At 39.8% G+C, this 17,050-nt stretch overlaps 1 protein-coding gene across 1 annotated transcript in view; it reads right to left on the reverse strand.

Moving 5' to 3' along the window:
* The window catches only part of LOC146588439 (uncharacterized), a gene marked incomplete at its 3' end in the record, with an annotated part of 67,852 nt that overhangs the window by 4,178 nt on the left and 46,624 nt on the right, over positions 1 to 17,050 (reverse strand). The window contains exons 5-6 of the mRNA XM_085318002.1: positions 3,434 to 3,528; positions 3,118 to 3,144 (exon numbers count right to left, since the gene is read on the reverse strand). Of these exons, the coding sequence (XP_085174128.1) occupies positions 3,118 to 3,144; positions 3,434 to 3,528 (122 nt within the window). The remainder of the gene's footprint in view (positions 1 to 3,117; positions 3,145 to 3,433; positions 3,529 to 17,050) is intronic.

Here is a 17,050-nt window from a genome sequence, read left to right on the forward strand (position 1 = left end):
TTTGGGGGGGGGCGTGAGGTAAAGCAAAGTATCTTGAATCAAAGTTCCAAGCTACCAAGGAACACCAAAGGAAAATTTGGTTGACATAGATATTTCCTATATGCATAACTTTCAGCCKATATAATATGATCAGATCCTTGGTCCTGCTATAGCCCTCTTTGTTACTATTACAGCAGTACACTRCTGACTTCAGATATGTATTAAAGATCCCTGGAAGCCAACAGAATGTAACCACACACCTACAATTAAGTACATACTTGAATGCTTCGTTCAACRGGGAGAGACTGCTGAATTGCTGCCTCTATAATTAATGATGAAATAGTAGTGATATACATTTAAATTGGGATTATGTGCTAAGTGTTTTATGCCAGCGATCTATGAGCCACTGATGACTGCAAATGGATCTACAGCCAGTTTGTGGAAAGGAAATCACATTGCCACAGTCTCTGGTAACTGGATACATCTTGCAAGGGACTGGCAGTGGCCCTACGAGGTTAAGATTTGCTGCTAGATGCACTTACCTTTAGACAGCACGGAGAGGAAGAGCATTGTTAACTTCTAGTTTCCAATTTAACACCTATATAACACCAAGTTGAAACAGGAGATTTTTTTCCCCCAGTAGTGAGTGTGAGTCATCTAAGATTAACCTTCTCCTCTCTTTTCAGTTTCTCACCCTGACACTTCAGGTGCATCTGATCAAGTAAAAGGATATTAGCACTACCACACCACTGSAATTTTAATCATCTCCCCAATAACTGAGTTTAGAGTGAATTTTGACAACATAGTGTTAAAATTAACAGCAGCTTTTGGTAATCCATTTATATAAGTATCTATGGATGACTAAAACCACAGTAAAATTAGCAAGAGTGAAGAACAAAATGGCAACAATYGAGACAGACTTTCCAGAAATCATTTATGTACCTTCTTTCTGGCTAATTTCACTTTCAATCCTCTCTCCTCTTCCCCTGTCTCCATGCAGAAGTATCACTAGSTGCCTAGAGTAAACTTGGAGGCAGGTGACAAAAGAATAGCTATGGCATGGCTGARTGTGACAAACCCTGAGGTCCTCTGCTGAATGTGTGCCCCTGACGTGGAAAAGCACACGCAGTAATATGTAAGTGAGCAATGGAGAAAGAGCCAGAAGCCATATACAAATAGAGCAGAGCAAGTAACAGTAAAGGGTCAGAACCATTATAAAATTTGACAGAAAAAATCTGCAGCAGAACAGATTCAATTGTCTCTGCTGCAGAGTCTGAGAAAACAAGAAACAAGGTGTCCAGCCACAGCTGCGGCAGCTAATGACTGTATTCCTTCTGTTTCCTCTTAAAGGGATTTGTCCTGATACTTAATTGGCAATTTTACTATTMCTTTTTGTTCAGCAGTGTTAACAGATTTTTCCCCTTCATGGCTGCAGAGAAAGAACTGGCATAGCAGGGCTGCAAATTAGATTGTAGGTATGTTGCAAATTCCACAGATTCAATTTTCACAGAAAGTCAAGCCCACCTTTAAGCGCATAAAGCAGCTGTCACACCGCGCACTCTGATAGCAAGCACGTCACACTTCGATTAAGTGTCGGCACACAGACGGGGACTTTGTTGGAAGAGAGCTCTCTTCCAACAAAGTCAAATAATAAYGAAAAAGTGACTTTGATGCTACCTGAAACCCAACTATTCAAAGCACATTGCCTGCATTCCTTAGCTGCAGGCATGGAGCCAGGATATGGAGATAATCATTTGGGCTGACTATGGGGGAGGGAGACAGGAGCTTAAGGAGAGTTRAAGTACTTTAGTCAAGAAAATCTAGCCGGAATTTAATGTGCAAGGTAGCAGTACAGCCACATTTCTCTCACTCTTTAGCCCACTCCCATTACAAGCACTCGAGAATTAAAATAATCATGGACATTATGGCAAGTTTTTTCCTCTTTTTTTGCTTGCCTCTCTCATCTGTTCCATAGAAAATGAGGGTCCATACCAAGAAAACCACTTTTCTCTCTTTCGGCATGTTTTTTCCAATTGTGGCTAACTTTCCGTGTTTCRAGAGGGCAAACTGCCCAGTGTAACACCCGGCCAACAGTGGAACACTTTACGTGGGGGAAAATCTTCTCCTAATCTTCTCCCAAACATGCACTGCTCATTTAACCATGCCCTGTATGCCTGAGATTTGATAATCATAGTTATCATCTTAGTTTTAATATCTACCAATATTGCTAGTCAATCCAGAATATATCAGTTCTTGTAAGATTGCAGCATCTGTTTTTTGACTTGATAACCTTCTGCAGCAGTGAAATTTGCACATTGTAGCAAAAATTCTGTAGTGGCTAAAAAAAGGCCCCTGGGACACTAAGCTCTTTTTCTGTTATGAAAGGTATTTTAAATGGGAAAGGAAAAGAAAGGAAAAAGCAACAGTATCTCTATGACTTTTTGTCACTACAGTATCCAGCAACAACTATCACGGCTCAGCCACTTCTGAAAAGTCTCTGGAAATTTCCTGGTATTTCTAACTACAGATTCAGCTCCGCTAATTATGGAAGAGCTTTCACAAGTTTTTAATATTAGCCAACATACACTTTTCTAGCTACTCTGTCATTCAAGTCTGTCCCAAGCAGATCTAAGTGACAAGAGCAGGAGCACTCCCTGTAGACTATAATGAAGACCCTTAGATTTGAGAGCAAACACATGGCAGAATACTATAATTGCAGCTTTACCCACCTACAACCCTTTGAGATTATAGCCCTGCCTAAAACCCTTTGGAGTATTAGCAGAATTCATGTTCTGCTTCCTTCTCCACCTCCAGGATAGATGTCCTTAAAAGTGGGTTGTGCACTATATAACTTCCTGCTCCATGGGGTCGGACAACTTGAGTAGCATATATTTTGATACAGGTATTCAGTTGTTGCCTCCCTGAATGMAGGGTTCAGCAAAGTACGCTCTGCAGACAGGCACCAGGCTTCGTCTTTTAAAGCCTTTTAGGCACAAACAGGAAGTCACTATAAACTTTTCTCGACCAAGGCTGAGCGTAATTGAGTACTATGTAAAAGATAAACTATAGAAAAGGATTTGCATTCATAGAACTGAAAGGGGGACAAAAAAGCGAGACAAAATACACAACAAATCCCACTTCCAAATAGCATCCTCGGAAGAACAGCTGCAAAAAATAAAAAAAAAAAGTAATCTTCGCCATCATCAACTGCAATGACAGTACAGACAATAATATAGGGCTACTCTTTGCTTTTGAAAACAAAGTATGTGCCAACTGCATAAAATACTATAAAAAAATAACAGTCCAGTGTGCCTAGGTTTCTGTGCAGAGTTGTGTAATCATTTATAGCCTAAGACAGAGCGTGTTTAAACCCTAAACAAGCATATAATACAAATAAAACACATTTAAAAACCACTGCAAACATATAAAACAAGAATATGGGAGCACATCTTACCTTTGATCCAATAAGCGTGTACAGCCACTGGACAGTTTCATTATGATTTATTACTCCGTTCATACCATCGACATACAGCATGATTTGGCCCAAAGCTATCGTAAAGAAAAACGATACAGAAAATATAATCAGATTTGGAGAATATGTCCTACAATGCTAATTAGTGGGGCAACTTACTGTTAGCAGCATTTTCCAGAGACATGGGGAGCTGACCTAACACAAGATTTTGGGCAAGATTCTGCTGGGTGATGTCCCTAGGTAACTGCAATAACAGTTCTGATTTCTTTGGGATGAAGTAAGTGTGGATTTCATCCAAGGGCAAGCAAAGGCGCTTGTTCTTTTCTGAAAGATGTTACACTGTATTTTCCCCAAGCTCTGCAAATAGCCTGCTGCATAGGGCTTGCTATCGCTAACTGTCCAAACGGTTCCAGCATCTACAACTTGTATATTCTGTGAGCCAATATTGTTACCTTTTGTTTCAGCACTATGTAATGCTTGGAATCAGTATATTTGGATTATGTTGACTGTTACACTGAATTTCAGTGATTTGAAATTAAAATAGAGCAATTAACACAAACAAGTATAGCAAATATTCACCAGTGCACAGTGGTCTCTGGCAAGTGACTAACTTTTGCACTTTAGTGAGAAAATAAAACATGAATAAAAACAACCCTTCATTTATTCTAAAACACTTAAAATAACATTTCAACACATGCTAACACAATACTCCATAACAACAATTTCCTACTTTGCAATCCTGCTAATATGAGACTTTCTGAAGACAACAGCTATCAAATCTTTTTTGACTGATAAAACAAGACATTTTTCATAAGGATTATGAAAAGTGGATTAGCAAAATTAATCTCGTATCTTCAAAACCTTTCCCCTGTTAGATCTTCCACTTTATAGCAGGAGATCAAAGCACAGCAGGATGAAAAAGACCTCACTGATGTAACACCTTTCAGCACGGCCTGTTGGCTTAACAGCTCCATTAGGTAATGCACAACCTGACAAGTCACAAGCACGTTGTTTCATTGGGGNGGGGGGGGGAAGAGGGCTGACCCACAGGGTGAGGAAAATTATGATGCTATTAATCTTCCAAACACGCTCCAAACCTTTGCTAACTTTTACGTAGGTTGTGCAAAGCGCAGCCGTGCTTTCTTCTCGAGGGGATCTTCGCAAAGAAGCGAACGTTAGGCAAGCGCTTACGTACGGCCCTACGGCCAGACACCTAGCTGCCCCCTGTAACCTCAGTTAAGTCTCCTCCTTTTCTCTTTGCTCTAGGTGGTCTCCTTAGAGTTAAAAAAAAAAAAAAAAAAAAAAAAAAAAAAAGTCGTTACCCTATATAGTCAATCAAGCCAGAAAGCGAGAGCAAGCGCTGTCTCGAGGAGATAACTAGTATCTCAGGTATCTCAGGCCGGCTGCACTGCCTTTCGCGTACGTCCACATCTGGCCCGCTACACAGGAAGCGATCATTCAGCACGCTCCTAAAGGCGCATGGCTCAGCTGAATCAAATTAGGCAGGAGGGACACAGGCCTGAGTGTTAAGGTAAAATTAGAGCTGCAGCCAGTCAGCAAGAAGAGATAAGAATTACCCTGAGTGCATAAAGGGCTTCTTTGTACCATCTCCTTACAAGTACAAGAAAGGGGAGAACGCTGCTCCCCATCAGTAATCAGAGAAAGTTTTTAATTCTTGTTTTTACTTCCTTTCACTACTAAAAAGATTTGGCCTTTGATCGGGATGAGATCAAGCCATGATAAAGTCACCAAGCCTTTCCTTCTTTCTTTCTTTTTTTCCCCTCTCCTGCAAATTCTTTGGTTGGGGGTGAAGGGATTTAATTTGAATTTGAAACAAATGCGAAACAAATTTTACTCTTGGCACATGCTTTCCAAATTAATATAGAAATCAAAGACAGCAAGAAGTCTGCTTTTAAAGGAAAAAACATGCGCACAATAGAAAATTTCTCTACTCCTTATGCTTAAGACCAGCTAGCCTGGATGCTTACATGAGATGGGGGCTGCATTACTCTTCATAACAACACGTAAAGGCAAAATAGTAGACCTTACAAAGAAAATACAACAAAATTCAGGAGATTCCTGGCAATTTTTCTCAGATATCACTAATCTTGTCCCCCTCTCCCAATCCTCTCCACTTTTTCTGTCATTATCAGATGCTATCCCAAGTATCTAATATTATCTACATCTTTACAGTAACATGATTATTCTTTTGGAACTCGGTGGAGAATTACTAACAAGTGAAAGAAACTACTGCTGCCATTCAAACTAGCAACCAATAACGAGAAGTTTCACAGGACTAAGAATTACAGAGAACATCATGAAATAGCTTAGGCAAAAGATATGTTTGCTGCAGAGCCACATTGTCCACATACAAGTCAGTAATTTTCTGCCACACATGGAGTTACCAGCTGCTGCCAGACCTTGGAATGGAGCTTCATATTCTTATTTCCTGTCTTCATGGTCAGAAAAATGAAAGCAAGACATTATGGGGTTGAGGGTAAATCAGCTTTTGTTAGAAGGAAGAATAAGCTATGGAGAATCTGTATGTACTTAATAGGTGCCCTCTGCAGGAAGCTGCTGCCTTATAAACTCTTAGCAAAGGAAAAGAATTGAATTTCACGAGAAGAGTGCAAGGAAAGCATTATTTTTTTATAACACGTGCAATGTCTGTGCTGAAGAAGAGGTACCATCTAGCAGCCACACAACACAGGATTGGAGTGGGCTCTCAGGCCCTCCTGGGGTACGTGTCTGACTGAGTGGGGCTCACCAGTGTTGTACCAAGATGGRGAAGGATGGCAGGTTAGCCACAGGGCACCCCACGCAGTTTTATGTTCTCTGCAGCTTTTCTCTGTAACTGTAGCCCATCTTTTAGCCCATGACTGTAATCTGCTAAAAATGTTAGAGTTACAGTGCAAACTCCATGTACCCACAAACATGTGCATGTCAGCATGAACACGCACACACAAACACCATGCAGATTCTCGTTAAAAAAGAAAAGCAGGATAATTTGCAATGCAATCTAGAGCAATCTGAGGTTGGTTCAGAAGGCCAATCTGGTTCAAAATCATTTAAGCAYCTATTTGTATGCGCCTTCAACCAAACTCCTTTTCTCACTGAAAAATAAGGAGGCTATTTAATCCATTTAATCCCATCTCTTGGCTAACTGGAATTCTTGTTGGAAGTATATCAACAACATACTTGCATTAGGAAAGCTTGCTATTGTGCAATAGGGGGCTGGCAGAAGGGGGTTAAATATGGAGCAGACTTAATCTGGAATTCCTTTGTTCCCAGTACCTTTGTCAAACCCTTAATCTTATGTGAAAGTAGCTTATGACTTTACCCATAGTTGTTTTCAAGTAGAATAYTGCTGGATTTCTTAGGAAAGGCTTAGGTTAGAAAAAGGCAGATCTGCCAGAAACTTCATAGATAGCTGTGGTTTTAAGAAAACTTCTAAAAACTTGCCTGTCTTGGCACTGACACATTGTTGGGCTTTTTTTTTTTTTTTTTTTTTTTTTTAATGTAGAATTAACAGGACAAAAAGAGGAAAAAAATACCATAAAATTTCATSATCTTGAACRTRATTTTAAGCAAAAGTCTTCTATTTCTCCCATCCAGAGCTTCAAACTTTTCAAAGCTAATTCCTGCCTACACACCTGCTTCTCTCATCTTCTCTATCCACTTCATATTTGTACCACAAAACTTAGAGAAAATAGCAGCACTAAATCAGCTGAAACATGATCTTCTTCAAGTTTTCTAAAAGTCAAACCCTATTCATCACATCAGAGTTACAGCAGTGACACGTATTGTGGTTACATTTGTTTAAATAAGAATAAACAAACAGGCACAATAAAGTGGGCCCAAGCCAGCCCCTGTCTCTCAGCAGATTTCAGCTCCCAGGAGAGCTTCCAGCCCAAATTCAGCAGGAGCTTCATATGCMGCAGTAGTGGTGCATGCTACAGGTTGTATAGTGATGGGTGAGCCTAAGTGCTATACAGAGCTGTAATGACCCTAATTTGGAAGAACTGCTGTTAAAAATCATCTTCGCCACTGCTGCTGCCTGCCAGACACGCTCTTACCTACCCTTGTTCCAGCTGGTGGCAAGTTCCATCTTCTCTGCTGCACATGCATTGATTTACTTTCAGTTAAAATACGCGTTGAAGTGTACTGAGAATCCTTTATATCACAGCCTTCTCCTAGGACCTCCTCTCCCTTTCCCTCTAATATCTTACCTATAAGTTATAAACGTTTTGCACATTTCATGAGTGTCAAATAAATAGAAACAACAGTATTTTGTCATTTACCACATAAACAGTTGGCCAGATTTTCACCTTATTTTTACCAGCGTAAAAATCTAGTCTCCTCATGATATGGCAAACACTTCTAGGAGAAAACACCTTTCTACCTCATTTAATGAGCTATGAAAGGTTTGTGTGATTGCCTCCACTCTACTTGGAATAGTCCACAAAAATTACTGGCTTATTTACACTATACAGGATGCCAAAAAGGCATACTCCTACAAAGACAACATCTTGATCAAGGAGAAAATTTCAGCATCTGTCTAGTCAAGGACAACATGAGGGAGCTAATACTGTTGTCTACTATTATATTATGAAGGTGTCTGGAGGTTCTAGATTTGCTTGTAACACATTTCACAGCCGGTGCTTGCACACTGTGCAATATCCCAGTTTAATATCCCAGGATATTAAATATATCCCAGGATATTTAATATCCCGGGATATTAAACTACACTAAAAAGTACACTGGAGCACAAATTACAAGCTCAACACRGATTTCAAGCCAATCAGTCAGTTCTGCCTGGTTAGCACACAATTTACCATCATTAATGGTTACTGAAGCGAACYAGCAGCATTCAGACAATATTATGAAATACTATTAAAAATTTAAAAAAAGAAAGTCCCCCAAAMCTTGCAAAGGCTCAGGCCTGAAAAAGTTAGCGTTACTATCACCAATTTACACTGCTTACTATAAAAGACCTTTTTTCTTTTATGGTGATGAGAAGCACAACTTTTTACCATCCAACTACTTGAAAATTAATAGAAACACACTAAGCGTCCCTGCTTCTGAGAGGTAAGTCAGATAAAACAGATGACCTGGTCTCTTCACCCCCTCTGAAAACAGTCTTATTAAGCAGCACTGTGCTAGTCCCAAAGAGTAATACTCATTCCACAAGGTGAGAACCGGCTACAATTTTTAGGACTTTTCTTTTGCATTGTTACCAGTGATACACTTTGTTTTAGTTTCAGCRCAAAATCTGCTATTTACACACCTAATTCCCATTTCTTTACTCCTGCCAAAGCTATCAGTAATATCATCCAGGAAGTCAGAAAATGATTTTATTTTTGGCCACCAGCACACAGATATTTTTTACCTCTCATCAAAGTTTCTTTAAACCCCAACTCTTTGCTTGACCCTTCCTCTTAGCTCCTGYTCATTTATTCCTTCCTTTAGCACAGACATCACGGTTGAAACATGRTAAGAAATTCATTTTTCAGAACTCTATTAATCAGTTATTTGACTTCTTCACAAAAGAGACAAGACTAAAGTTGTAAACCAAAACTGCCAAGACAGTTTTGCACAGATGGGARTATCTTGCGTTGTTAATGTAAAGCAGAAGGTTTTACCCCAGCTGACACTGCTTAAAGTCTAGCTTTCAGTCTTMCACAGTAAGGCTCAAAAGGATGTGGAAACTTCAGCCTGCTAGTTTCAGACCCAATGTATTACTCGAAGTTCAGATATTTTCACAGGTCTGCAGTTTACAGGTAGAGTTTATAGGCTTTTAAGCACAATCTTCATTTTTCCTTCCATTCTGACAGCAAAACATACAAACGTRTAACAAAATCCCTCTATTTTCAGGCTGCAAATGAGTGACAAAAGCACGAACCAGAATCCCCCCCCCACCCCGAGATTAGAGGCTCAGGTGACACTGCTTGCCAGAGGCCATCTCTGGGCAAAGCTGGACCAACGGGGCGGCCCGACCACGCGCTCCCCCAGCGCAGCCAGCACACCTGCGTGCGACACGCGCGGGCCTGGCGGCTGACATTGCTCGCTCCGATGGCATGCTGCAAACTGCCCTTAAAAGCATGTTTCATTTAAAAATCAGGGTCAAGCTCGCAAAGAAACTATTTATTTATTTATTTGGTTGCTTGGTTTTACTCTCTGCTTCAAAATGTGCCTTCATCATTATTTTAACTCCAAAGCGACGGCACGTGTATATTCGGAGACTTAAAATTTCAGTCGGCCCGTTAAAGCTCCCTGTTTCCAAGCTCCCGTCTGTCCAAGCGGCACAGGCTGGCAAGAGTTTCCCTCGCCCACCAAAACGCACAGGAAACACGGAGGGAGATTTACACTGCTGCCGCTCCCGGCGCAACGGCGAGCCCTTCGGCRCCACGTTGCTGTCGTTCCCTTCCAGCCACGTGTCCGTCCTTATCAGCACCCTCAGCCGCGGCGCTCGCCGGGGGCCCCCGGCAAAGCGCGGCCTCGCCGCAGAGCTCCGAGCAGGGCTCCCAGCGCCGCGGGGGCCGGGGCCCCCTGCACCAGGCCTCCAGAGTGTCCCCAAGCACGGGCGCCACCACGACGCAGGAGCCGGCTGCAGGGGACACAGGCAAGTGCTTTTCGGTCCCAAGAAATTGATTGTCGGTAGAAACCTCAGCCGTAAATCAGGCACAGGGCGCGCAGCTCATTTCCGAGCCTAATTATTCACTTAGCGAGCAGGTGGCGACTGCGGTTGGGGACAGGGGAGCAGCAGCTCCTCTTCCCTCGCCTCTTTTGGGGAAAGGTACCCRAGTAGTTAGCTGGTTTCCATTTTCACGTTCCTTTTGCCACCCTTTCTCCCCAGGATTTTAAAAAAGGGTGTGCAGCAAGTTCAAAGGACGCTTGGCAGCTTATTTAAGAAACCTAAGTACTTCCGCACAAGCTGGTCCTCTTTGCAGGAGAGGCAACACGCAGGGCAATAAGTAACAGAGTACTCTAATCTGGTTAAATATAGTAGAAGGTAAAAATATTGCCCCATTAAAAAGAAACCTGCAATTAAACCCCTTCTTAATGAATGAACAAGCCCATTCCTGCATTAGATCACTGCTCTGCAGGCACTGAAGTGGTAAATTCTCAYACAGCCTTTCTAACAAAATATCAAGCAAACATGTAACATCCTTAGGTCTAGGAATGCAGGTAATTTCAACTAAACRGAAGTTTACATGCATGGAAAACCAAAATATTCACATTTTGCACTGATTTGATGCAGACACAGACCAAAATCAAAAGCTTACATCAGACACTATCATTTCCCCCCCTAAAGTCTAGGAATACCAACTCATATTGCTAAGTTTTTTAGAAAAGACATAAACCAAATTTGATGGTTTGGATGATTTACAAATACATTTTAAAAAAGATTTTTAAAAAATCTTCATTTCTCTAGATCARGTGTGCTATTAAAAGTAAGCATAGCATCATTCATTAATGATGAATGCCACAGAAAAGGTCATAAAAAATTCATTTTGTGAGAAAAAAAAATTGACTAGATGCACATTAAAATATGACCATTCATTCTGGTTCCTTCATGMAGCAAAAGTCCTATGGAGAAAGAGAATGTGTTGCAATTCCAAAAAAAGATGATACTGTGAGGTTTTATAGAGGGCTGGATTATGGCAAGTGCTTCCTGATTGAATCAACCTAGGCTGTAACATTAAACAAGCATTCTTCCAGCACGTGTACAAAGATATGCCCATTTCATTAGGGTTTAATTTTCTGGTGGCTTTAAAATATTGTCTGTGAAGACATTAGTGCACAGAACCTCAATACTCAAGAATCAATAAGTGATGGCATGTTTCCAAGAGCGATTTTCTTGTGAGGTGAAGTATTCTGCAAAAGTATAGGGTAAGCACAGGACTCTACCTGTTCAAATACTTCAGCATTTACTCCAGTTAGCTTACATCTGAGAGACTAAGCTGTGGCTTTTTGCACTAAGTACTCTTTCCARTCCTGCTGCGTAAGAAGTCATTCGGTGCATGGTGGAAATTAAGCTCTGTTTTAAGCTAAAACAGTTCACRCATCAGTAAAATTCTGCAAATGGCAGACTCATCTTTAATTTCATGTTTTAAGCATTTTATAAAGAACTTAGGCTGAGGCATCCAAGCACTTTACAATACCACTAAAGTGTGGTCTGAACCACAGACATGCCAAGGCTGGAAAGGACCCCTGGAGGTTGCTCAGCTCCACAGCCCTACTCAAGGCATGGCCAGATACAGCAGATTGCTCAGGATCACATCCAGTTGGGTATGAGTATCTCCAAGGATGGAGGCTCCATAACCACGCTGGGCAACCTGCTCCTGTACAGTATTTTTTTTTCTTCTATTTAAATGGAATTTCCTGTATTTCTGTTTGTGCCCATCATCTCTTGTCTTTTCACTGGTCATCACTCAGCCTGGCTCCATCTTCTCTACTCTCTCCAGTCACGTATTTACTCCCTTCCATTAGATTTAAATTGAATTAAATCAAACTGAATTTAAATTCAAGAGTAATCCATAGCCTAGAGATAAGTAAACTGAGCTAGAAGCCAGAAAACAATGTTTTTTTTCTTAAATTTAAGGTTAAGCTAGGAAAATTCAGCTGAACTCCTAAGCAAGCATGCCATAGTTAAACAAGCAGTGACCCTAAGTAACATAGTTCAGTAGGTAAGATGCAAAGAAAATGACCTTAGCAATTCTATTTGGCAGCCAATTGAGTAATTTAGTCTGGCAATGTGCTAGAAGTGATGGATTTCAAGGCCTTCCCCTCCCCATTAATCATCATGAATGCAGGCCTTCTGTCTGTGTAAATAACACTAATCCTGACTTTGAAGGTATAAAGAGAGAAACACAAATCAACCTTTCCAGAATGGAAAAAAATAATTTTTGCAGCTCCCTTTCTTGAACTCCTCAGAAGCCTATTTGCCCTGCACAAAGAGAGGCCCTGCAGGTGCTAGCTGTCTTTTATCAATCATTATCAATTTCGCACAGCACAGCGGTCTGGAATTCCTGCAGCCCCTCCAAATGCCAAAAAGCTAAGCCTGGAAAACAGAGGCAGCATTCAAAGCGAAAAACRTAACAGTCAGGTATGGGTTCGGAAAACAAAATGCAATCACGATTCAGTTATAGCAATAATTGCTTATTTTGASTGTCAGACACTGACCTGGGGTGCAGAAAATCCCAAGGAAACACATGAAACCATTTTCTTTCCCTATTATATGCAAGTAGCAACTTAATTGACTACAGTCAGGTATTTTTGCAATGATTACCAAAACAGAAAAAGCACAGTGTCACAGGGTTTCTGTCCTATGTGAAAAGTAAAGAAAACGAAGGGGTAAAACCGCTAGACTGTTCAACGAATGGACTAGCAYATATGGAAGTAAAAAGGCATTCACATACTGAACATTTTTAGTTCTCAACAGCACTTCTTGTTAGGACAACAGTAAACCTTGTAGAATGCAACCTGTCRCTTCTGAAGTGAAGATGATTTGTCCTTCATTGACTTTCTATTTTTCACATTTCCTAAAATTTTCATTTTCCACATTTCCAAGTGTTTACATTTTCCTAAACAAAAAGAAAGAATCACTGGAAGCTGAAAGAAGGAACATAGAAGACTGTGCACTACTAGCTAATAACAGAAATAAAAGGAAAAAGAGAGGCTCCTGGGCATGTTGAAATCTTGAACATTGCTYTACCCAAACAGTACATACTAAAGTTTAAAATATGATCGGTGATGTCACGTTGTCATATAGCAACATACTGTTGCCGTCACAAGCACTAATATTTCCCCAGATAGCAGTATTTTGTTTTTTTTAATATTATTTTTTTTTAGTTCAACTTCTTTCTCAGAGGTGCTACTCCGAGCAGTTAAAAATGGGCCAGTTTAGCACCCTGAAATAAGAATATTTCAATTGGATAATAAAGCGAAATACACTTCAAATAACTAGAACTTTGGCAGGGAGGCTTATATAGAGTCAAAATGATTTCAATGGGCGCATAAACTTATTTCTGTAAAGATCAAAAGCTGGTCTCCTAAAATCAAACACTACACCATTCTCTCCAATAGCCATGGGCCTTAAAAACAATATATGCTATATTCTTGAAGAACAGAGGCACACCAAAGGAAAGATGAGTGAAGAAACAAGAATCACTGACTACAGTAATCCTACTGCTGGTATTTCACAGCACTTCTCACAGAGGGTTTTGCAGGAAGCAATGTTAGCAAGCATGCTGCCAAAAGTTACACTTAGGTAGCTTTCCAGTTTTCAGTCAAATTCAAACACTGTTTATTCTAACTGGTGATGAAAAATGTGTTTGGGGAATACCACGGAAGAGCTATGCAGAGAACAAAAAAAGCATTTCTCCAGCTATATTCTTTCTGTATTTAAGTCTCACTTTGTTTCTTTATATGGCAGTGCATTTTTCAAAACACATTGTCACATAAAGAAAGTAAGGGACTGTGCGTCAAAAGTTTCACAACAGAAGAAGGGTTATTTTAAGAAACAGTACACAACACCTTAAGTAGAAGTAATTTTTAGCTTTTCTCAAACAGTTGTGCTAAAATGACATGAGCTACAAAATACTAATTGAGTCAGAAAGTTCCTATGAACAGATGCATCTGCTTTCTTCATCTCCATAGAGAGAAATGCATGAAGTAAACAGACAGCACAGAAATATTAAGGTCATTCTGGGGACACCTGAGTAGTATTTGAAACATTAGTGACAAAAAGGTAGAGATGATTTGCTTTACATAATTGTCATTTTCAACATACATTAAAGATTCCCTCGATGCTTATGTCACTTGGAAGCCAACAGAACTAAATTAAAGTAATTCTTCAACAAAGTAGGGCAAAGAAGTGTGCCTGTTTAGATGCTCCAGTCACTGCTATTAAGCCATAGTAAATTCATACTCTGGGGTTTCAAAGCGAACAAAAGGCTAGAAGTCAGGCTTTCTTACATTGTCCTAAGGACCTCATTACAGAGTGTGGGCTACAAAAGATTCAAATTAAATGGCATGAAAATAAAGCCTGGTTGAATCAAGAGCTCTACATTTTTGTCTACTGAGGGATGTAAAATGATTTTAGGAAAAAGCGCACCTCATTTTTTTATTCATTGATTTGCCTTAAAAAACAGTAAAGAGTAGATCCTAATTTGGCTACACCACTTCTTTTCTTCACAATGGCACTGCGACAGATAGCAAAACTGAATTCCTGATGTATGTATACTTTCAAGGTATTTATCATTCTTACGCTGTGCTTGTCGCTAACATTTTGTACAGACTCCACCTTGCAGTAATGTGCGTGCCATTAAAGAATACACTTTCATCTCCCGGCTTCATGCTTGTTAGGGCAAATCAATGAAAGGCTCTGTTCTTTAAGCACCGGCTAAACAAAGCCAAAGTCAGCACTAGAAAGCAAACTGATATAACACTTCATTAAATGTGCTTTTTATTCTTTTTTGCTTCAATCGTGTCTGCTGCTATGTGAAATTTAGGGTCGAGGCTCATTTCCAATCTCACAGTAAAGAATGTGCTCGAGTCACAAGTTCGTACTGCACATTTGAAGYGGACTTCTCGTGAGAAAAAGGTGCAGGAAAGAGACATCATTATAAAATCTCTTTTCAGCAGAGAGACTGCACTCTTCCAAAATATTGATTGAAAATGTTGCTTTGTGTCTCTACTCATTCATCTCAGATAATGAGCAAAGATTCCTCCCAAATTAACTGTAATTCTCTTCTAATCCCTCCATTCTTGTCTCCTTCACTGCCCTGACACTGAGAATTCCTCTCAATACTGAATCCCACCTTCTTACAGGGACTCTTAAAGCTATTGTTCTAAAGGAGAAATGTAGCCAAATCATTTTCAGCAATGTCATGTTCGGACTCCTCTTCTCCTCTCTAACTGAATTTAGACAAGTTAATATCCAAGTGGAATGCATACCAACTACATATCTTGTTGGAAGTTTTTTTTTTCCTTCTCAGAATTCACAGGCAAAGAGTCACTTTACAAAGATGTAATAAATCCTAAATTTCAAGTGATCATCAAAAAAGTYGTTTACAAAATCTCTACATTTTACTTTATTTTCTTATTAGATAAAAAGTTAATAAAATATATTCAAAATGAAAGAAAAATATTTGGGGCTACAACCTTCATCGGCTCTAAAAATGTGACRGGTATCATGGGTGACTAGTTTTCGTCCATCTGGAGGCAGGTGGGAGCCAATAGTGCACTAACTAAACAGAAAGATGAGGGTGGCGCATTTATCAAAGTTTGAAAGTCTAAATTTTGTGTTCCTCACAAGCTATGTAAATAAGAAACACAGTTGAAAAATCAATTTTACCTCCAAAAAAATTCTTTGGTGATTTTATTCTATGATTCTGATGATATGCTTCTGTGGCCACAATAGTATTGACTGTCAGCTGCATGAACAAAAACATGTTTCTGAGACTATATTATGGTTAATGCTCTACTTTCTGAAGTGACACAGAACTGGGATCCCTGGATAATACTAACCCTGAAGAGTAATGGTAAAGAGGCAGTTTGAAGACAGTAGAGTTTAACAGCTTTTGCTATTAAACATTTCACAACACTGTGTTTCAGTAAATAAAGTGGACTGAACCCAAAATCCCTGTGCATAACCAGCGTAGAATACTGCATCTTCGGCATAGTTAATCCACAAGATAAATGGATCATAGGTAATTAACAGTTTCTGAAGGTATTTACTTAAAAATTAAAAGAACACTGGGCATAAAGAATCAAGCACTCAAATTTTAAGAAATGACAGAATTAAAATCACTGTGAAAACCTTCATTCAGCCTACCTCACACACAAACTTAACTTTGTCAAAAGCAAGTTCAAGAAACACAATTTTTTTAGGTTTGAGCACTACCTCATTCAAAATAAGGGCTGGAAAATATTGTCTAAAAAGCACATTCCCAATGAGTGATCCTAGTAATTTCTTAGTGCAAACCTAATCTGAAAACAGAATATTTCATTTCCTGCAGGGTTTTCTACAACACACACAATCTACAGGCGCTTCAGAGATCTGAACACATTTTCCATATAGCACACCTATGACATAGAAATCATTCTAGTCTATAAAATTGAGCTTCCACTAGCTTCAGATGCTGCATTTGAGACACCTGATGATCTGATTTTTTGAGGATGTGTTTTGTTATTGCAGTACCTGGATATCTCAGTTGATAAGAATGGCAGACCTTCAGACACAATCTGTCTCTCCATGTGGAGACTCCTTAAAATTAATCATAAGGCCATCCTTTTCCTTCCTACACTTTAAGGACTCATTTGCCTTCTCACTGCTGCAGCAAAAGAGACAGGGGTCACTACAAGCAAGAGTTTCCCTTCCAGACTGGCCTCTACTCTTCCTTGACAAAAGTGCACCTATATGGTGGGAAAAAAGATTGTTTTGTAAACAATAAAATGAAGCAGCTGAACTAAGAGTGACTGGCAACCTTAGGCTGTTAACAGGGCTGTTAATTTTGGCTCACAGTAGTAACTGGGAATTATTTTTCATTAATCTCATCCCTTCTGGTTTCTCAGGGCAAAAAGGTGTAGTCC

The sequence above is a fragment of the Rhea americana genome, unplaced genomic scaffold, assembly GCF_003343005.1.
Source record: "Rhea americana isolate MKP2758 unplaced genomic scaffold, rheAme1 scaffold_512, whole genome shotgun sequence".
In the NCBI taxonomy this organism is placed as follows: Eukaryota; Metazoa; Chordata; class Aves; order Rheiformes; family Rheidae; genus Rhea; species Rhea americana.